This window comes from Rhinichthys klamathensis, unplaced genomic scaffold (genome assembly GCF_029890125.1).
Source record: "Rhinichthys klamathensis goyatoka isolate OS25496 unplaced genomic scaffold, OSU_Roscu_1.1 h1tg000414l_1, whole genome shotgun sequence".
Lineage (NCBI taxonomy): Eukaryota > Metazoa > Chordata > Actinopteri > Cypriniformes > Leuciscidae > Rhinichthys > Rhinichthys klamathensis.
In genome coordinates this window covers 393,396-416,482 of record NW_026606914.1, presented here as the reverse complement: position 1 = coordinate 416,482, position 23,087 = coordinate 393,396, and the positions used below count along the sequence as shown (strand labels likewise).

Here is a 23,087-nt window from a genome sequence, read left to right as displayed (position 1 = left end):
CCCTCCTGATAATGCTGACATTGATCATACATTGAGTTGTAGTCAATAGGATCATCACCTGACCTGGGATTTGATACTATCCTGCTTTATCTCCTTCTCCCTGATCACTGCTTCATCAGGTAATCATTCATATTCCTGCATCACTATTTCATTTGAGGAATGTAACTGATCTCCATTCAGTTTAGCTTGTTCCCACCAAAACACACACACACACAAAAACTACATCTTGTGTTAATGAGAAAGTGACTGACAAGGCTATTTTGTGATATTTAAAGAGATTATATGGATAGCTCACCCCAAAATGAATATTCTGTCAGTAATTACTCTCCCTCATGTTGTTCCAACCCCGTAAGACTTTCGTTCATCTTCGGAACACAAATTAAGATATTTTTGATTAAATCTGAGAGCTGGATCACTCCTCCATAGGCTTCTTAAGGGATCGAAACTGGCCGGCCCAGAAAAGTTAAAGACATCGTTCAAATAGTCCAAGTGACTACAGTGGCTCAATCTTAAGTTTATCAAGCGATGAGAATACTTTTTGTGCGCAAAAAACAAACAAAACTAATATTCATTTCCTTCTCTGTGGGCCGTGAGATTTCACGTATAGTGAAACTGCGCAAAGCTTCTAGGTTGTAGCCTACTGAACTCACGATACGATATTATTGCGGTACTCCATCAAAATGGTAAATTAGGTATTACATTGGGTGTGTAAAAGAATAGGCTTGGACTAGGTGCTGGAAACCCAATGCACAGGACAATAGTGACACCAGAATAAAAAATATTCATGATTCTGAACCTGAAAACAGAATCATTTTAGACGAATATGCTTGCACTCTGTCACTGACTAGATATATTTAAAATAATGTTGGACCCTTTTACTGGTAACATCAGACACTTGGCATTAACAGGACCCTACAAATGTTCCCCCATTGCATTATTCTACATTATATTCAACATTATATATAGTAGTTTAATGTAGTTCTGACACTAAAACTCTGTAAACTTGATTTTTTCACGCACAGTAATTTTCATTTTGGGTGAAATATACCCAATACATATTGTCACTGTCCACGATACATATTGTTGCATTTATTTTTGTATTGCAATATATTGTGACATGATGTAACGTCACCAGCTGTAGTGCCCTTGAGAGCCACCAGAGTGCACTCCACATCAGACTATTGTCATTCCCTCACAAACTACATCTCCCATAACTCACTGCCCGGACTCTTCATCCATTATCACATTCACCTGTGTCTCATTATCTTGTTTAGCTCACCCCATATAAGCCTGGTTTTCTCATTCATTATCTGCAAAGTCTTGTTTAGTGTTACACTGCAATTCCGAGCATTCTCCCTGGTTTCATGTCTCTTGGTTTTTGGATTTCTTGCCTGTTCCGTGGATTACTCTTTTGCCCGTGTTCCCTGCGATACATTCTCCAGGTCACATGATCTGGCCAAAGCCGGTGCGTCTTCTCCAAACTTACATAGGCGGTATGTCAAGAGGGCAGCCCCGCTCGGAGCATTGATAGTGTCAAGAGCTGTAAATTGGCCTGAGGAATCATTTAAAATAACTCATATGCGTCAACTCTTTTGGCCAAAAGTTACACGGTGTGCCTTTAAGGTGGACGATAATGCAATTTTCCTCTAGAAACAAAGTTTGTTGCATTATTTTCATGTTATCACTGTGAAGCTGCTTTGATACAATCTGTATTGTAAAAAGCACTATATAAATAAAGGTGACTTGACTTGACATTATGTCGTTTTCGCTGATCTGTGTGCACGGGGATCGTTTTGATAACGTTGTCATCTGTACAAAGAAAAAACTTTCCCGTTTTAGCACATCGTTGTCGTGTAAACGTACCCTCAGTTTGGCTCGATCGTACAAATGCATATGGGTCAGTTCCCCACCAACTAATCCTTTTTGTGCTGAACTTTTTCCATTTACCATCTAAAAACTAACCGTCTAAAAACTTGCTTCAACTAAAGCAAACACTGATCAACATCATGGTGTCTTCAAATGAAACTAAATAAATCATCAACATCTAAACCTCTGTTAATTCTCAATAAGAACCTCTGTAGACGTCTGACAGAAATAAAGTCAGTCTGGGGTGCGTTTCCCAAAGCCAACTATGGTCGCAAGTTTCGTCGTTACCAATAGAGTTCAATGGAAATTGCGATCATAGTTGGATAACGATGCTTTCGGGAAACGCACTCCTGGTTAGTAATAAGTGAAGCTGGTAATGCTGTTTGTTGAGTGGATTAATCCTCCTCTGCTGAGATCTTGAGAGATTTAATGTCTTCTTTTATCTTCAGCTGATTTAATCTAAGGCTGTGGCTGAAGCCAGTTATAGTTCTTGTGTTTCTCTTTTTTCTGTTCTTGTTGTTCCTCTTTCCTTCAGTGATTCTGCTTGTTAACTGCAGGTGTTCATCACTAATGCTCAATCATCACTTAATTAATCACTTAATTTCTTGACTGCAATGTATATCTTCTTTTAGTGAACTCAACTGATATAATTTCAGAGTACTCATAACTATTAAAATTAAACGAATTAAGGTAACCTGTGTCCTCAAATGTTATGAGTTATCTTAACTTATTGGATTTGACTTTGAGTGTGACATTGTGAGCTAGCAAGCGCGAGTTCGTTTAAAATTAAGAAATATCCTTGTTTTAGTGGACTCGATTAAAATAAGTTCAGAGTATTCATAACTATTGTTTTTTTGTGTGTACTTTTCATCTTTACTTTTTAGGATGAATTTTCTAAACTCGTTAAATCATCTAAATCGACTACTTGTATGTTAGACCCTATACCGACTAAGCTATTGAAGGAGATGCTTCCAGAGGTCATTGATCCTCTTCTTAATATCATTAATTCATCTTTGTCATTAGGATACGTACCAAAAACGTTTACGCTGGCTATGATTAAACCGCTCGTTAAAAAATGCAACTTGATCCTACAGAATAAGTCAATTACAGGCCGATCTCGAATCTACCGTTTCTGTCAAAGATACTAGAAAAGGCAGTATCCTCACAACTGTGTTCCTTTTTAGAAAGAAATGATATCTGCGAGGATTTTCAGTCAGGATTTAGACCGTACCATAGTACTGAGACCGCTCTCATCAGTCACAAATTATTTGCTCTTATGATCCAATCGTGGTTGTATCTCTCTATTAGTGTTACTCGATCTTAGTGCTGCATTTGATACCAGTGACCACAACATTCTTTTAATTAAATAGACTGGAAAATTATGTTGGCATTAGTGGAATTGCATTAGCATGGTTTAAATCATACTTATCTGACCGTTATCAGTTTGTAGCAGTAAATGAAGAAATGTTCTATCGATCATAAGTTCAGTATGGCGTACCACAAGGCTCAGTACTAGGACCGTTGCTGTTCACTCTGTACATGCTACCCTTGGGAGATATCATTAGGAAGCATGGCATTAGTTTTCCCTGTTATGCTGATGATACTCAGCTCTATATTTCTTCACGCCCTGACGAAACTTACCAATCCACAAAATTAACGGAATGCATAGCTGATATAAAAAACTGGATGACTAATAATTTCCTACAACTTAATTCTGAAAAAACAGAGATTCTTATAACGGTTATCACGTAATAACCTAGAATACTGTCTAACACTTGATGGCTGCTCTGTCAAGTCTTCGTCGTCGGTTAGGAACCTGGGTGTGCTCTTTGATACCAATCTTTCATTTGAAAGTCACGTGTCTAGTATCTGTAAAACGGCATTTTTCCATCTTAAAAATATATCTAAATTACGTCATATGCTCTCAATTAAAAATGCAGAACAATTAGTTAATGCGTTCATGACATCAAGGCTAGATTATTGTAATGCTCTACTGGGTGGTTGCCCTGCACGCTTAATAAACAAACTACAGCTGGTCCAAAATGCAGCAGTTTGAGTTCTTACCAGAACCAGGAAGTATGACCATATTAGCCCGGTTCTGTCAACACTGCATTGGCTCCCTATTAAACATTGTATACATTTTTAAAGATTGCTGATTACTTACAAAGCACTAAATGGTTTAGCTCCCCAGAACTTGAGCAAGCTCTTAACGCATTATAGTCCTTCACGTCTATTGCGATCTCAAAATTCCGGCCAGTTGGTAATACCTAGAATATCAAAATCGACTGCTGGCGGTAGATCCTTTTCCTATTTAGCACCAACACTTTGGAATAGTCTTCCTAACACTGTCTGGGAAGCAGACACACACTGTCAGTTCAAATCTAGACTAAAAACACATCGACAGATTATAAAAACTTATTTCTGGGTTTTTTAGCTTGTTTGCTCTACACCTTGTCACATAGAAGCTTTTAGACATTGTTTTGTTTTTTGTTTTTGTTAAGTCAGAAATGACAAGGAGGCAGCTTCTCGCAATGCAAAGTCAATGGAGATGGTTGGATTGCCGCCGGGAAAGTAGCCTTGTCGCTGACAGTGCTGCTTAGGAGAGGAGGTTTACAAATTTCAAAACAAACCCTCATTCACACGATATCAGCAGCCAAACTATGTGTTCGAGTTTTGTGGACAACCCCCGAAGTGCAAGTAACACCCAGGCACGAAAACCATTTATGACCAGAAGGAATGTGAATGAGTTAACTCTCTCTCCATTTCCCTATTGAAACACATAATGTCCATAAAAATGACTCTTCCCCATTCATTCATAGAACACCTTCTATGAAGGAACACGCATATTTCCAGAACATTGCGTGTATGATTATTACTGTCTTATATAGTGTATTTTGTACAGTATACTGTTTTATGCATGATTTATGACAAAACCACTAGATAATGTAAAATTCATGCTTCCTATCAGATTAATGTTAATGTGACACCTTGCACACTGGGGTATATCACCTCCTTGTAGCATGTATTGTATGCTTGTTATATTAATCAGATCATAATGGGACACAAACTACCAACTTACTTCTATCACACAAATGAGTCAGCTTCCAAACAATGAATTTTTCCCGCTGGAAAATTGCACCTTTCTCATTGGTCAAGCCAAGCTCGTGACCGGCCTCCTCTTCCTTCTCCTGGTTGCTGTGTGAGTGGGACCAGAAACCATGCCCAACCACAAGTTCGCGGGCCGGCAGGCCTCAACACATCAAGCCTCCTATTGGTCAATCTCAAAGAAGTGACAGAACCCGTTGCGGAGGACCGAAAATAATTAAACATGCAAGTCTTTCTGTCATGACATCGTGAAGCTTCACAGACGTGGCATCAGTTGTCATCCACTATGACATACTATACAAGATAAAACGATGGATTCTTCTGTTCTGACGCCCATTGTCGTTTACGAATCACCACGACACCCTACGTCAAACAGATTGTGCTAAAATCAGGCTGATATCATGTAGTCTGAACCCAGAATAGGGTCTGCATCTCGCAGTGCCTCGTATTGCTGTTGCCTTTCTGCTGCTGACAGCATCATCCATTTTTCAATTTCCTTAACCTGGAATGATATACAACCAATGTATAATTTTCAGTAAAATTACCAAGATTCCATAATAAATGTAAAATAATGCAAGATGCTTAAATGTGATGGGAATATTTGACTCTGTTACTCATTGTCAACTCTGTTATTGTTAAATGTTTTAAACCACTAACAGAGTTGATGATAACAGAGTTGACATTTTACACCATTTTGTGCTTTAGCTTAAGATGCTAACATCCAACCAGATACCAAATTGCATGTCTAAAAACTGAATTTTATGTGCTTTCATCATATTGTAACAATCGGCCTAATCGGTAGAGTTACATATGGTGGCCCGTACGGGGACATTTAAAGATTTTTAAAAGCTGTGTTGAGAAGAGTGTTTTAAAATGACGACTAATCAAGATAATGCAGCTTCTTTTAATACATCTGCTGGTTTTAATGATGAACGGTTCTTACAACAATGTGAGTGTAAAAAGCTACGTGCTGAGGTGGTTGCTCTTTAAAACATTGTTTTAAAACTGGAGAAGGATTTTAAAGACTCTGTTGAAAGTTCTCTTAACCGTGAAGTGTATTTTTGAGAGGCTGTGGACTTTAAAATGGAGGAATCCTTTAAGGATGCCGTGGCGACACTGGAGAGAGATGTCAGCGAGTGTTTAAAGAGGAGGGACAAGAAGTTGGCAAAATAGTTGGAACAAATAAAGACTTCAGAAACCACCATCTCCCCTCCCACTGCAACGAACAGCCCAGTGACTTCCACGTCGACCCCTGGCTTTCCTCCAATTAGCATTCCCACCGCCTCAAACACTTCACAAACCAACAACAGAGCGGCCGACGGAAAATTCTGCGCCCTCACTCCAACGGGGCCAGAATTGGACACTATCTTCACCAGCCTACCCTTCTCCAGAGAGCAGCTCACCAGTGCCCAGGGTGATGACGACATGCTCCAGGGACTTACCATCTCTCCCACCACTCAACCAACCAACCGGGTCGAACTGCGGGAACACCAGGGCTTGATGTATCGGCGGATCCAGAAGGAGGCGACAACATGAAGATCCAGCTCCTCGTTCCCAAGTTCCTGATCCAGCAGACGTTACAGCACTTCCATTGGAGGACAGTAGAGAGACATCATGGGCGGCTGAAGACCTTCCTGCTGTTTGGAGACCAAGGAGTGTGCTGTCTTCAACCCTGGCAAGAAACCACCTCACCATCAACATCATCACCGTTCATCATCACCGAAAGACACCCTTAAGCCGGATAGGAGGAAATACCAGGGTAAGTGGCGTGCCAGGAAAGCTGGGTACGTTAGGACCCTGGGAGGAATGGCGTCACCGACCCAAGGACATCCAGGCTGGTATTTGATTCCACTTCTCCCCAGTGTTCCCATAGATTCCTCCGGCAGACTAGTGCCTGTGTGGGAGGGCCTAGTTTTATCTAATTTATTACAAAGACATTTTAGGACACACATTCAAGAAGATACCCACTATATGGACAATGGCTGACAGTACCTTCAAGGGACTAGCACCTTCCCCGGGGCCCCTAGGCTGGGATCATTACAATATCACAATAACAGATTTGACAAATAATTAATCTACTATTGGTGTATCCTAAACATTTTGTCCAAATTAATGAGAGCAGAATAATGACATAACGACATACCTCTCAGTGCCTTGCAGAGTTTCCCGCCAGAGGAAGAGACATTACTTGGTACAAGTCACCTGCTTTTTCTATGAATGCTTTGGAGATTTTTATGTTGTTTTATAACAGAGGTAACAGATTTGACCAAAACGTAGGGACAGACACAAAATAAATTTTTTTTTTAAACTGAAATTACAAATGATACAGAAAATAGATATTCTAGGCAATTTAAAAGAGCAAGCACAAAAAGTTGAGAATTAGACTTAATTATTCCATTAGGCTATAATTCAAGTTGAATGCATGAATCAGATCAGGAAAGATGTTCAATAATAGGTAGTGGGTGTCATTTAGTTAATATTTTCATTAACAATGTCCCTAAATATACATAAAGCATTATTTTTAGTGATAGTGTAAAATAATTTGTGTTATTATTCAAAACAAAACGGTTTTTTTTAAATAACAGAAGGTTTATCTGGGTTTATCTAGGCTTGTTGAAGGTTAACAGAAGATACATATTATATTATTATACATGGATGAGGGGGATGAGGAGGGAGGGAGGGAGGAGGGAGGGGGGCTGGGTGGGGGCGGGGGGTTGGTCGGCTTGTATAATACTATAGAGTGCTTTTCGTCGCAAAGCCCATTAACAACACCCAATCTAAAAGGTAATAGAACTGTCCACAGAAAAATACTGAAAACGACAACAATGTCAAGCTCCGATAATAATAATGTGAAAGACATTCTCGGTATTTACAAGATAAACAGTGTGACTCTAGTCACGTGAATGCCACTTGTGCGCCGACGTCATCCGAGCGGAGTGTGTCAAGTCATCGCGAGACAGCAGCTGTTAGTCACGTGCTCGTCGTCACCATTCGCGAACTTGCAGGAGACACAAACATCGATGGGGAGTTTAATCAGGTATGTGATTATTTGTCAACATTACCCACATTAACAGCAAGCGTCTCTTCTATTTCGACTCTTCTGTCGTATTGAGCACAGCGCTAGTAGTGTAGAGTTGCCGACTTCAGCAGAGGAAAACAAAGAACAGTCTTCATTTCGTAATATGGTATTTAAGATCTGAGTAACGTTAAGTCATTAGCGGGAAGTGACAAACAAATACCCGATCTTGCAAAACCACAGCGCGTCTCTGCCCTCAGAATTCGTTTGGACATTGAAGACACAGAAAAATGCTCGATTGTCTTTGTATTGGACAAATGTTCAAAGCAAATAGCGTGTAGCATAAGCCATAGCATGTATTTCACAAATGAGGTTGTTAGAAACACATTTAAGGCAAATTAATTCAGGCACTCTGTCGTTGTCAAACGTTACTGTCTGGAACATGTGATGACGATGATGACGAAGATGATGATGTAGTAGTACTTTTCAGTCTGATTGACACCTGTGTGTGAACGAACCTGAGGGAAACGGACCATATAACGTACATCCACTAGAAATCGACTCAAATAGGGATGCAAAAGGTCTCAAAGTTCTTGGAAAATCTCGAGCATAATTTGTTTGCCGATCTCTTGGTGTTTATTTATTTATTTTTGTAAATGTACAGATTTTATTTCGTATCTAATACACAATAATTAATTTATTTATTAATACTTAAGTTTCCAAACGTACGTGCCATTAAGTTTCTAACTGTGTCTGGTGAAATTAATAATTCAAATAGAATTTTCAGTGCTATATTAAACATCAACCTACACACGAGGTTATGCAGTTTTTTAGATTATGTAGCCTAGAGATATTGCTCCATAAGATAACAATGGCAGGTTACTACAACTTAATTGTTTACCGTAGATTTGACACTGTCTTCTGGATGCACTTGGCCGAAAACCAAAAATGACTTAATTTTTTGTCTTTTCTTATTTTAAATTATTTTTTAATTGTATTATTATTATTAGACTTTTTTGATTAAATTCAATAATTTTACTGAATCTGAATTTAAAAACCGAAAATGCCATTTTGATCATCCTTAATTGTCACAGATGAACACAATGTTTCTGAATTTTGAAGCCTAAATGCAGATGCCAGAAGTGAAAAGCTAAAGGTAGGCTATAAACGAACACCACCACGCTCCCACGGATTCAACGTCACCATCACTAAACTTCTGACAACTCTTTCAGTCTTTATCTAAAAACATTTTCCCAGAACGTCTGAGTTAGAATAGTTTGTAAGAGCACAATTATGAGCATACCGATGCTGTAAAAGCGGGTTTACCTGTTCAGTGTGATGCTGCTTAATCTCCTCGACAGCCCCTGTAGTCCCATTTAGACACTTGCTAGCAGCCACCTTTTTTCAAGACACGTAACAGCTTAAAAAAATCACGAGTGGGGTAATACCGGTGTATTTAATGTCGTAGAATAAAACGTGAAAGTGTCTTGAGCTTGTGTTCACCATAGACCTTATTTCAGCTTTTTAACCAAAACCCCATTCAAAAAACCCACTGACTTCGGGACGATGGAACTGGAAGTGCTCAAATGCAACTCGTTTCCGCGTTTTGGTCTACAAAGTGATGTCATACTGCACAACTCTATATACAAGCGCAGCTCATGAAGGCTTGTATCATAAATGTTTAAAAAAGTTTTCACACATCAGGAGATCACAGTGGTTACATTATGAGGTAAAGAAAAAAAAATACAGTACACAAGGTCAGTATAAAGCAATCACACACAGACAGACATTTACATCGATAGTCTGGCGTTATAATTTATCTGCTTTTGGGGAACTGTGGAGTGGGTAAAACTGTTTTTAATGGCAGGCTAGCAGTTACCGTTGACTCGCGCTAGCCTAGCACCGGCGAACTATGCAACTGGAACGACTGGATGAAAATTTTTGAAAACTGTCTCCACTGATAAAGCTAACTTGGAAATGAGGCCCGATGTCCAAAATCCTGAATCACCCCTTTAACAAAAAAACTACCAGAATCTGCAGAAAATCAGATTTGGGTGGGAGATCAGATTTCATGTGCTCTTTTGCAGAGATATCGATTGAGTTAGTTATGTAGTTTCATCAGTTATGTAGAATAAAATGATTTACATCAGAACATTGTTGAATGAGAAGTCCTACAGTGATAAAGGTGACTGAGTACTGATGAAAACCTACAGAGTTTTAAATTAATGGAGTCCTGATTATTGTGGCACTCAGTCAGACAGAAGAGTGATGACGTGTGTGTTCTGGTCTCGTTGCAGGTTTTGATAATCTGCAGTTACAGTGGTTTACAGTGGTGAAGTGAAGTCCAGCGGGGAAATGTCCAGCACAGCCATGAAGAAGAAGGTGAGCTTAACCACTGTTATATAACACCGTGACTGTTGATGTGTTTCACTTCACTTTAAGATATAAAACATTTACCACACACACTATACAGCCATGAACAATGTGTGCGTCCGTTGTCGGACTGTCACTGTATCTATTAAGCTTTTCTTTTAAATGAATATCAATATAATGTATAATATAACTTAGCTTTAGAATTAATATGCAAAGCTTTTGAAGTTTCTAAGATAACATATTTTCTAAGCTTATTGAACTATATAGATTATAAACCGTAAATGCACTTGCATGGCTATATTCATATTTTCTTTCAGCTTTCAGTGCTGTTTTTTCTTGCTGCGTATACACTTTAAAAATATTTTTCATAATCTCTCGATCTTTAACTTAGAAAGGAAATGTCAGCTTTCTTTTTTTTTGACATCCATTAAAAAAAAAACATCTTATCCAGTGGCGGCGATTCACATAATCATAGGGTATAATCATAGGGTATGACATGATTCCTATGCCATACAACAATGACATTCTCAAGTAATCATATTATATCTAAACAAAATATGGACAAAAATCCACCATACCACCAGAGCCTACACCGTGTCCTAACCAGACGCGACGCAACATGTGAGAAAATTGATCTTTTCCATGCTAACTCTTTCCCTTTCTGTGTTTTTTTTTTTAAGTTGCCAGCCACAGCGTTGAATCATTTTCACAAAAGGTTCATGGCCCCCAGAATCTTTTGCTGTGTGAATATCTGAACATGCAATATATCAAATGAAAGAACAGACCCTCTGCTTTTAAACATTTTATTCCAGCTTCACTTAAATGTGGGCGAGTTTCATAAAAAAGCAACATTTTGAGCAAAAAGCAGAGAAAATCACTTTTTACAAACAGTTTCTTTTTCTGTGGTGTTTCGGTTGGAATAACATACAAAGTACTACAAGGATAATCTTAGGTGCAGATTATATGCTTTATTTTAAAGCTGCATTCCATAGCTTTTTTGGGTTAAAAATTATCCAAAATAAATTTGAGCAAATACATAACCAGCAAGTGTTCAACGCTATCTGCTTGCCTTAGCTCGATTCAAAACGGTAAGCTTGTAATAATGTTTTTAACTCCAGTGGTACTGGTGGATTTCAGCGGGAGATTCGAGCATGTCTTTACGTCATTACGTCACATCTGTACACACATCTGTACACACACATCTGAACACATAAAGGAGTCGTCTCGGCTAGTAGGCTATATTGCGTGTGAGGATGCAGGAGGTGGAGATTTATACCCTTTTCTCACAGCACTTGATATAATTAAACTTATCAATTTGATGGCGGATCCAGAAAGGTTCAAACGACAATCACCAGTGACAACTGGAGATTCACCCGTTGTAAAATGTAAGACTTCTGAGTGGCTACAGGAAAAAAAAGAGACTGCAACCGACCCATGCGAAAACAAGGATACATATCGGAAGGGCATTAAATGTAGTCACGCAATGCTGATGTTGATAACATTAACAATTTGAGAACAAAGTATATTTTGCACGGTTTGACGTGATCTGATAAGCGATTGTTAAATTTAATCAGCGTGATTTACTGCAATGCTTTTTCCCCCTTAGTTGTTCAGAACAAAAGTGGATGTTACTTGTTCAGATGACATTTTCCGGTGAAAATGATTATGTTGGTCATACTTTCAAAAAGTTGCATCTGTGATTCTGAATGCCAGTATCGACACCGGCGCGGCGACTGACAGACACACACTCTCCTCAAAACATTGTGTTCATCCGTGCTGTGCCGTGCCGAGGCACAACCCACGTAAAGTTGATAATTCCGCGAATAACTGCAATTGCAGATTCCGAACAGAGATGGCGACAAAGAGCTTTAATGTAAAACGAACCACATGTTTGAGAAGCACTGCCCTAATTTATAGATTCCAGCTCTCCCCTCATGAAATGACCCTCTCTCTTTTTTGTGTGCAGGTGCTGTTGATGGGTAAAAGTGGATCAGGAAAGACCAGTATGAGGTCAATTATATTTGCAAATTACATCGCCAGAGACACTCGCCGCCTTGGAGCCACAAGTATGACATTTACGAGATATAGTTCCCTAGAAAATGCGAATCCTGTCATGTTTGATTCAAACTCCTTTTGTTCCAAACCTGCATGACACCTCGAGACGCATCAGGTTTTACTTCAGCGACACCAGGCTCTTATGTGTTTTTTGTGATCAGAGCTTCAGGTTAGAAAATGCAAAAGTGCAAATGAGATTTCGGGCTGCAGAGGTGGAGAAATTTTCCCAAAACACATTAAAACATTTACTGGTCCTTTGCTATATATTTTGTTTTAAAAATTACTATTTTTAGGGCTGTTTTCTGCAGTGGTTATTGTTCTCAGTGGCTTAAAAAATCATTTGTGGTACTTCTTTTAATTTGTACTGTAGAGTTGCATAACATATTAAATAATTTCCCTTGTTTTACATTAATTAAAATGAGACCTGATGCATGATGTTAATGTCAACATATATTATGACACGTATGAACTACGATCCAGGCACAATATATATTTAAACAAATCAATATTGATCAGTGAAAGCTTAAAATCAGGTGTATTTTCTCATTTCAGTTGATGTGGAGCACTCTCATGTGCGGTTTCTGGGCAATCTGGTGCTGAACCTGTGGGACTGCGGTGGGTAAGTGTCACGAGCACCCCTGTGCGAAAGAGTTTTGTTGGATGGCTTTTGTGAAGATGATTTAATTTTCGCTTCATCTTTACATGTGAATTGCACAGGCAGGACACTTTCATGGAAAACTACTTCACGAGTCAAAGAGACAACATCTTTCGCAATGTAGAGGTGTTGATCTATGTGTTTGACGTGGAGAGCCGAGAGCTGGAGAAAGATATGCATTACTACCAGTCGTGTCTGGAAGCCATCCTGCAGAACTCGCCTGACGCAAAGATCTTCTGCCTGGTACACAAGATGGACCTGGTCCAGGAGGACCAGAGAGACCTGGTACGATATGAGCGGAAACTTCCTTTTTTGAGGACTTTTTTGTAATCCCTTGACTGTTAATCTCAAGAAACCTGCTTGCAAGAAGACGTCTGGGTCACATTGAATCCCAAAAATGGCCCCATTTTATATTAATTGTCTCTAACTACTAGTATGTACTAAGATTTTCTAATGTACAAAAGCATGTTCCCTCCCCTCAAATTCTCATCACTGAAATGCAAAGACAATCTCATTCTCATTACTGTAAGGAGTCTTGAGCAAGTCCATGTAGACTGTCTTCAGACTGGTAAAATACAATGAAATCCACATAAACAGTGTCAATTAATATCTGTTCATTTCTTTGTGATTATTTAGATTTTTAAAGAGCGTGAGGAGGACCTAAAAAGACTGTCTCGCCCACTAGCCTGCACCTGCTTCAGAACGTCCATTTGGGACGAGACGCTGTATAAAGTAAGACTGTGTGCATTTGAATAAGGAATAACAAATTGTATATATAAAAAAAAAATATATTGTATATAAAAAAGTATTGTAATTGCACTATTACACCACTTTAATTGTAATATATATCCAAAGTAAGTAATATCCAAAGTATTGTATCCAACAGATGAGGTTTGTGAAGATCAGAGTAGAAAGAAAGGCCCAAAAGAAGTAAGATATTTGCAGAATGCAAGGAGAGGAAAAAGAGAAGCATCAGCAGAAGAAACCCAGTGTCCTCTGAAACGACAAATTTTAGATGTTGTGCCTATGTAACAGGAAGGGACTAGGGAAAGTAGTACCTATTGTTATTTGTATCCAAGCAGGTCTTATTAGGTCACCATGGTCCTTGTAAGGCACACAGAATAAGCCATTGTGGTTTTAACACCTTAAAAGGGATAGTTCACCCAATAAAATGTAATTGTCATCCTTTACTCACCCTCAAGTTGTTACAAACCTGTAAGATCTTTTGAAGAATATGGGTAACCAAACTGTTGATGGGCCCCATTGACTTCATAGTAATGTTTCTTCCTGGTATGGAAGTCAATGGCTACTGTTAACTGTCTGGTTACTGACATTCTTTAAAATATCTTCTTTTGTGTTCAACAGAAGACATAAACTCATACAGGTTTGGAACAACTTGAGGGCGAGTAAGTGATTACAAAATGTTCATTTTTGGGACAACTTTCCCTTTAAGAGCATATTGCAGATCTTGCATTCTCTGCAGAGATGCATATTTCGATATGATTTGGTACATCAAGTAATTAATTCCAAAGGAAGACACAAAAGATCTTACATTTGAAAATAATCAAACATATCAAAATATATAGTAGAAATGAATAACATTAAATGGTACATGGCTATCAATGTATGGAATTCATAAAGAAACGATTAGTGATAAAAAGGAAAAAATGGATAAAAGACATTAAAAGAATACAGTTGAATACGTTTGAGTATGAAATAAGTCACCAATCCGACAGTAAGAAAGTTGAATATGTTGTCATGTGTGTTTGTGTCTGCAGGCGTGGTCCAGTATCGTGTATCAGCTCATTCCTAATGTACAGCAGCTTGAGTGTAACCTGCGCAACTTCGCTCAGATCATTGAGGCAGATGAAGTCTTACTTTTTGAAAGAGCTACTTTCCTGGTTTGTACCAAACTGAAACACAGTGCTTGCACACATTGCACACGATACTTGCATACCGGTATATTCAAATTTACGCTGCAAAATGTCGGCATGACCTCATGTTATGCTTTTATTGTCATTTTATGTTTGCAGTTTTACATGGTCAAATATAACTAAACTAAAAATTTAGTTTTATATGTATTTGTCAGCTCTATAGAACTAAATTGTAGGTCTGCAAAAACTAATTTATAATGAAAACAATCAACAGTGAGTTGAATTATTGCATGGTCATGCTTTTGCACGAAGCACACAACTCATTGTGGTGTGGGGATTTTGACTAGAATTCTGACTAGATTTTGACTTCACATAAAAACGATTCATTGCTCAGTTCTCTGGCTATTCAGAGGTTGTTTTAAGCTTAGTTCACACTACATGATTTTAAGCCCGATTTGCAAATCGTTGAGCTCGCCGACAGGTCAGGGTGTTATCGCGTGCAAATCGCGGGAGATTAGCGGGCGATGAACGCTCGCCAATCTGTTAGTATGAAAGAGCCAACAACGCATTAAAGACGCTCGCAGACACCTCACAGACGCGTCGCCGAGCCCAGAAAAATATCTAGCATGCTAGATATCCAGAGCTCTCGCACGACTCAAGCTCACGTGATGTCATGAGCTGCAGCCAATCAGAGCAAGGCATGTTCGCGTGTTGTGTTCTTCTTAGCTGGGTATTGGCGTCATTTCCGGTTCGTTTTATCGCGTGATTTTTCGTGACAAAACGTGGTTTGTAGACAAGATAGAATCGTTGGGTGACAGAGTTGTTGTCAACTCGTGTAGTGCGTTACCTCCTGTTGCGGATCAATCACGTTGTGTCGTGTGGTGTGAAGTAGCTCAACAACTTGAACACTCCTGATTTCACAGAGAGCAAGTCATGTAGTGTGAACCGCACAGTTCAGCCCGACGTTTTAAAATCATGTAGTGTGAACTAGGCTTTAATAAGTGTATCAAAAATGAATGACCAGGTCTGGCACCAATCACACTGAGCGCACGAAAGGTGAAAACTTTGAAAAACTGGACATAACCGCTTCAAAATAGTTATGGTGTTGCCAGATCCCTGCTGAAGTGAAGGGTCCATTCAAATTTCAGGGGAACTTGAATGGACAATAGGGCCCCGTGGACCATTGGTATCCAGAGTCGCTAACACGTGCCTTGTTCCACCTTTCCCCATGTTGCCAATGAGGGCTTGTTGCCTGCCAACAAAAGGATGGTTTGAGGACAGATTTTCAATGAATTGCTATAAGTGAAACACACAACCTTCTCTGTCAAACACTAACTTTTTATCCATAGTCACATCATCATTTAAAGGATTAGTTCACTTCAGAATTAAAATTTCCTGATCATTTACTCACCCCCACATCATCCAAGATGTCCATGTATTTCTTTCTTCAGTCGAAAAGAAATGAAGGTTTTTGAGGAAAACATTCCAGGGTTTTTCTCCATATAGTGACTTCAATGGGGTTCAACGGTTTGAAGTAGAGTCCTGCGCGGGACTGTTTTCTTCATCCCGCTCCCGCCCGCGCCCGCCGAATTTCTGACCATTACCGCCCGCTCCCGCAACGTATGTTACACTCCCGCCCGCTCCCGCAATATGTATGTCCACTCCCGCCCGCACCCGCAAAACTTGGAGAATTTATTCCCGCACAATAATAGAGATGCATTGACTTTGTGTCTTCTCCCGTCCCGCAGGAAAAAAAAGCGCGTATTTGTATTGCTATTATTAAAGAGATTCATGGGGTTGTTGGTTTCGTTTCCCTGGCCTGCATGTATTCTGACGCACTGATCAGGAAGATGAATAGTAAATGTCAGACTTGCCTTGCTCAGGTTTTGTGCTGTAAATACCTCGTTTAAGGTTCTTTTCCACATCATTGACATCTCCATCATGTCGTTAGGCAACCTCCCGATCCCGCAGGGTTTTTTTTTGTCCGCCCATTCCCGCCCGCAGCAAAGTTCAAACCGCCCGCTCCCGCGAGATTTGCGTTGGGTCCCGCGGGACCCGGCGGGACTCAATCCCAATGCAGCCCTCTAGTTTGAAGGTCCATATTGCAGTTTCAGTGCAGCTTCAAAGTCTCTACACGAGCCCAGCCGAGGATTAAGAGTCTTATCTAGACAAACCAATCGCTCATTTTCTAAAAATAAATAAATATACTTTTTAACCTCAAAAGCTTGTCTTGCACTAGCTGTGATGCGCCACATAATCACGTTGATGGTGTGACGTAGGCGGAAGTACGGACCTAGTGTTTACAAAGCGAATGTGCAAAGACTACCTTTTTTTTTTTTTTTTTTTTAGATAACGTTTGAGTTAAAGCAACGATGTCTGCCGATTTTGAAGTTGGAGGAGAAAATGAGATGGAGTTTTTCGCCCTATCCTACATTTTTGAACCGGAACACGTGTGACCTTTCAACGTGATTACGTAATGTGTGGCGCATTCGCAGCTAGAGCAAGATGAGCATTGGTGGTTAAAAAGTATATAAATGTTTATTTTACTTTAGAAAATGAGCGATGGTTTGGCTAGATAAGACTCGTATTCCTCGGCTGGGATCGTGTAGAGGCACTGAAACTGCAATTTGGACCTTCAAACCGTTGAACCCTATTGAAGTCTCTATATGGAGAAAAATCCTGGCCGAAGAAAGAAATACATGGACATCTTGGATGATGTGGGGGTCGAAAAATATCAGGAAATTTTAATTCTGAACTGAACTAATCCTTTAACACCAGATTATCTGAAAATATGCAATGCAAAAAGTGAGAGAGTCAGCGTTCTTCCACTCTCCGCCATCATGGTAAACTGGTGCCAGACATCCTAAACCGCCCAACACCAAATGCCTGAAACTGTAGTTCTTTGGATACTGAGCAGGTTTAATAGGCAGGAGCAGATTATTTCTGTGGTCAGTTTTCTGACACTTCTAGCTTAAATAACAATTGCTGTTTGACATGTATACAGATTCAGTCGAACTCTGCAAACAAAACACACAAAAAAGGGAAAACTGCAGTGAACATGAACAGAAGTTGTTGTGTAAAGGTGCTTTACAAACGAATGATTTGACATGTATACTTGTGTCTTGTCAGGTGATCTCTCATTATCAGTGTAAGGAACAGCGTGACGCTCACCGCTTTGAGAAGATCAGTAACATCATCAAGCAGTTCAAGCTGAGCTGCAGGTCAGTCAGACTCTGCTCATGTAGTTGTAAGTTCTGAACACGACGTCATGGTCATGTTGACATTTCTCTCTGTCCCACAGCAAGTTGGCGGCCTCTTTCCAAAGCATGGAAGTGCGAAACTCTAACTTTGCTGCCTTTATCGACGTGTTCACGTCCAACACCTACGTCATGGTGATCATGTCAGACCCGTCTATACGTAAGCATCAGCATGCAGGTTTTGCCACCTGATAATCTCACATTACAAGTCAAGTCACTTTCATTTATATTGCGCTTTTTTCAAAGCAGCTTTACAGTGATAATAGGAAATTAAAGTAACAGATTGTTTGGGCTTTACAGCAGCTCTAGAATAAAGTTATTGTCCCGCTAAAGTTAGTTTTGATTGATTCACTTCCGTTGCAAAGATCATTAGTTATTAACTTAGGTTAATAGGTTAGTTATTACACTCAACTGTGGTCTAACATGTTGGGGAAAGAAATCTTTCCTTTCTTTGATTTTTAGACTGAAGCAGTGCTTATTCGGGGATATCATGACCACAAATGACCAGCTCTTATATAATTCCAAGATTCTGTAATTTTTGGGTGACATTTTCATGACAATTAAGCCGTATTTCTTGACTAAAATATTTATTTTTGCCAAATATTTTCTAAATTACCGTACTCAGAGTGGGTAATACTAGTCACGTGTTCATTAAATAAATGTAATTGAGTAGTATGTTTCAATTGTAAGGGCATCCATCAGCAAGATTTCTGGATCTGCCTAGTTTCTGCATTTTGACGAAACTTGAAGCTTGATTATGGTGACTAGGTTCAGGTTTATTGATATAGCCCATTTCATACACAGAACGGTAACCCAATGTGCTTTACATAATAGCAATTACACAATAACATTAGCAATAAAAACATGTTAAATCACAGGGAACATAATACACAAAATTGAGAGCTTAAAATAAAAACATAATAGTTCACAGGGAACATAATTCATGACTTTATTCATGACTAGGACATTGATACTAGATTATTATAATTCTCTAATGGCTTAAAGTCATGAATGCATGAACTAACTTTTCTGCATCAGGGAAAGATGCATGTAGGTATTATAATAGGTGTAGGAATTTGGTTTTAAAAATGGGCAGTGAAACCATGAAACACATTTTTTATTTTAGATGTCAACACGTGTATGTGTTGGATATCACTGATAATTGTGCTGTATTACACTATTATGAATATGAAGGGTTAAGTGGTTAATTTTCCTTTTTTTTCTATTTAAAAGTTGAAGCCATGCCACAGAATGTGCATTTATAGTCTTAACATCTCAACCTTATTCATGCCAGGGTTCGATTGATTTTCATTCCATCTCATCACTGCCATGTTTGATGATACATTAGCATATTCCATTGTATCTTCAGCAATTTATTTACTTTTATTCAAATAATGGCATTGATAGAGTGGCTTGTCTGATCATTCACACAGTCTTTTATTTAAATAAACAGAAGACAAGAATGAAAGCTGATAAAAGTGGAGAAAGAATTGACTGAGAAGTAGAGTAAGCCTTTATTCTCCTGCTTCAAGTTTTTAAAAAATCACTTGACAAGTGACTGACAATAATGAAAAATTCAGAACAATAGGGGACATAAGATTGAACCTTGTGGCACTCCATGCTTAACTTGTGTTGGATTTGACAGTTCCTCATTTACACACAGGTTTAGCAGCTTTCAGAACCTGCATGCAATTAGAAACTGTCCTTCCTTGCATTTCAAAACACCTCCAAATCGTTCTTTCACCATCTGCACTCCAAATGAGGTTTGAGAAAAGCACATTGTGACCCAGAGTAAAGCCTCTCTCTCTCTCTCTCTCTCTCTCTCTCTCTTCCAGCTTCTGCTGCTACCCTCATCAACATCCGGAACGCCAGGAGACACTTTGAGAAGCTTGAGCGTGTGGACGGGCCCAAACACAGTCTGCACATGCGCATGCGCTAGACTGCCAGCATAGAGAGTTTGAGTGTCTGAACTTTTTTCTCGCAATTGTAAGTTTATATTTCACAATTCTGACTTCATATCACCCAAATCTGACTTTATAAGATGCAATTGCGAGTTTACATCTCTTACATTCTGACATCTTTGCAATTGTGAGTTATAAAGTCCAATTCTAAGGAAAAGACTGACAGTTTATACACTCACCTAAAGGATTATTAGGAACACCTGTTCAATTTCTCATTAATGCAATTATCTAATCAACCAATCACATGGCAGTTGCTTCAATGCATTTAGGGGTGTGGTCCTGGTCAAGACAATCTCCTGAAATCCTCAACTGAATGTCAGAATGGGAAAGAAAGGTGATTTAAGCAATTTTGAGCGTGGCATGGTTGTTGGTGCCAGACGGGCCGGTCTGAGTAATTCACAATCTGCTCAGTTACTGGGATTTTCACGCACAACCATTTCTAGGGTTTACAAAGAATGGTGTGAAAAGGGAAAAACATCCCGTATGCGGCAGTCCTGTGGGCGAAAATGCCTTGTTGATGCTAGAGGTCAGAGGAGAATGGGCCGACTGATTCAAGCTGAAAGAAGAGTAACTTTGACGGAAATAACCACTCGTTACAACCGAGGTATGCAGCAAAGCATTTGTGAAGCCACAACACGCACAACCTTGAGGCGTATGGGCTACAACAGCATAAGACCCCACCGGGTACCACTCATCTCCACTACAAATAGGAAAAAGAGGCTACAATTTGCAAGAGCTCACCAAAATTGGACAGTTGAAGACTGGAAAAATGTTGCCTGGTCTGATGAGTCTCGATTTCTGTTGAGACATTCAGATGGTAGAGTCAGAATTTGGCGTAAACAGAATGAGAACATGGATCCATCATGCCTTGTTACCACTGTGCAGGCTGGTGGTGGTGGTGTAATGGTGTGGGGGATGTTTTCTTGGCACACTTTAGGCCCCTTAGTGCCAATTGGGCATCGTTTAAATGCCACGGCCTACCTGAGCATTGTTTCTGACCATGTCCATCCCTTCATGGCCACCATGTACCCATGTAACCTGACTCCGCCAGATGGATTTGCTCCGCATATCCATCTGGAAACCTTCCGTTGAAGTAGTTTTGGTAAGGGGCGAAAATACTGGTTAGCTGATTGGCCTATGTTGGTGATAGACGGGCCAAATCAACCAATCAGATCAACGAAGCATATGACGTACTAACAGAGCGTATCTTTTCCTCTGAGAAAAGCCTCCAGAGCAGTGTTTTGCTCTTCTTTCAGTGAAGAAATACTCTGTAATTCCGATAAAACTCGCTCGATAGCCACGCTGATGCTAGTTTCATCCGCTGAAGCCGACATGTTCTTTAGACTGAACTGACGCGCTTCTCGTTGCGTCACACCTCAACCCGCCTCAAAGCCAACGCTGATTGGACGTTCGTTTGGTGAACTGCTCCCAAATTTTCTTTAACGGAAAGTATCCAGACTGATCTGCGAGTGAAACCTTGAAAGCTCGCGAGATCAGGATGGTCTCACGAGGCTAGTACCCATGCTCTGATGGCTACTTCCAGCAGGATAATGCACCATGTCACAAAGCTCGAATCATTTAAAATTGGTTTCTTGAACATGACAATGAGTTCACTGTACTAAAATGGCCCCCACAGTCACCAGGGGTCTCATTTATAAAGCGTGCGTACGCACAAAACGGGGCTGGAAACGTACGTACGCCAGTTTCCACGCAAAGGTTGTGATCTATAAAAAACAAACTTGACGGGAGAATGTGCGCACCTTAAAGCAAACTTTGAGCCGTGCGTACGCACGTTTTGGAGACGGAGCAGTTTGGTGACACCGATGGTGAGCTGGAGCTAAATGTCTTTTTGGTCACTTTTAGACCGACATTCTAAAGAAAATTATACATACAGTATACAGAAAGATAATACAAATATAATTTCACTCACCAAGCCTATCACATGAAGCAAACATCCATCCCTTTTTAAATGTCCATCCCTTTGTTCTTTAGTGAAACTGACGCAGCCTATCTAAAACCGTAAATCTTCATTATAATCATAAATACAGTGTTCTGTGAAATATGTTCACAATAACAGTTTAAATAAATAAAACTGTTTTACTTCTGATATAAACATTTAGATTAAATATGCCATTCTGATGAATGGAGTTAGACACTTAAATTACATGAAATCATTACTGAGAAGTTACAACATTTTTTTATATTCAATGAATAGAAATATTTGTTGTGGATGCAATGCTTTCAAACACTTTCCCTCTGTCATGCTGTGTTTTAATGTGTTAACTACAGAGATAATTGCTTATCATGATAATAGCAGATTGTCTGAGAAAACAGTTTTGTGCAAATAATGCACTACAAGGTCTATCTGTTTCCATTAAAAATATAAATCAATTAAACTTTGGCCAGTGGAAAAGATTGAGAAAAACTTTCTCTGAAATGTATTTTACACTATTTGATTTATTTATTCAAAAACAAGGCAAGGATATAGGCTACTAAATTATTTTTTATTAATGTAACTAATGTGACGGCACATCCGTATTTCATATTTTCCAAATGTCTTGTACCGTTAAACATATGTTATCACGTGGATGAATAATCATATGCAAATGATATGCAGATTAGGATATGCATAGTAAAACTAGGCGTTGTAAGCTCCATATATGGTTATTTCAGGGAGGAGACGCAAGTGTGCTCAATCTTCCGCTGACTGGGATTTATAAAGTGAATTCTGCGCAGGTTCTGGCGTACGCACGGTTTTATAAGTCAGAATATTTGTTTGCGTACGCCATTTTTGGCTTTCGGACGCACGTACACTTTTAGTAAGGATTCTACGCACAGTTTTATAAATGAGACCCCAGATCTCAACCCAATAGAGCATCTTTGGGATGTGGTGGAACGGGAGCTTCGTGCCCTGGATGTGCATCC

The 23,087-nt window shown here is 39.4% G+C and overlaps 1 protein-coding gene across 1 annotated transcript; it reads left to right on the top strand.

Annotated features, from left to right (window-relative positions):
• Nucleotides 1-7,886: 7,886 nt before the first annotated feature.
• On the top strand, nucleotides 7,887-20,188 carry rraga (Ras-related GTP binding A). The gene is made up of 10 exons (XM_056235192.1): nucleotides 7,887-8,008; nucleotides 10,285-10,369; nucleotides 12,327-12,426; nucleotides 12,968-13,034; nucleotides 13,133-13,355; nucleotides 13,707-13,802; nucleotides 14,849-14,971; nucleotides 18,074-18,165; nucleotides 18,246-18,361; nucleotides 20,037-20,188. Exons 2-10 carry the CDS (start codon nucleotides 10,343-10,345, stop codon nucleotides 20,138-20,140), a joined length of 948 nt encoding a protein of 315 aa, XP_056091167.1. The 5' UTR covers nucleotides 7,887-8,008; nucleotides 10,285-10,342; the 3' UTR covers nucleotides 20,141-20,188.
• The last annotated feature ends 2,899 nt before the right edge of the window (nucleotides 20,189-23,087 follow it).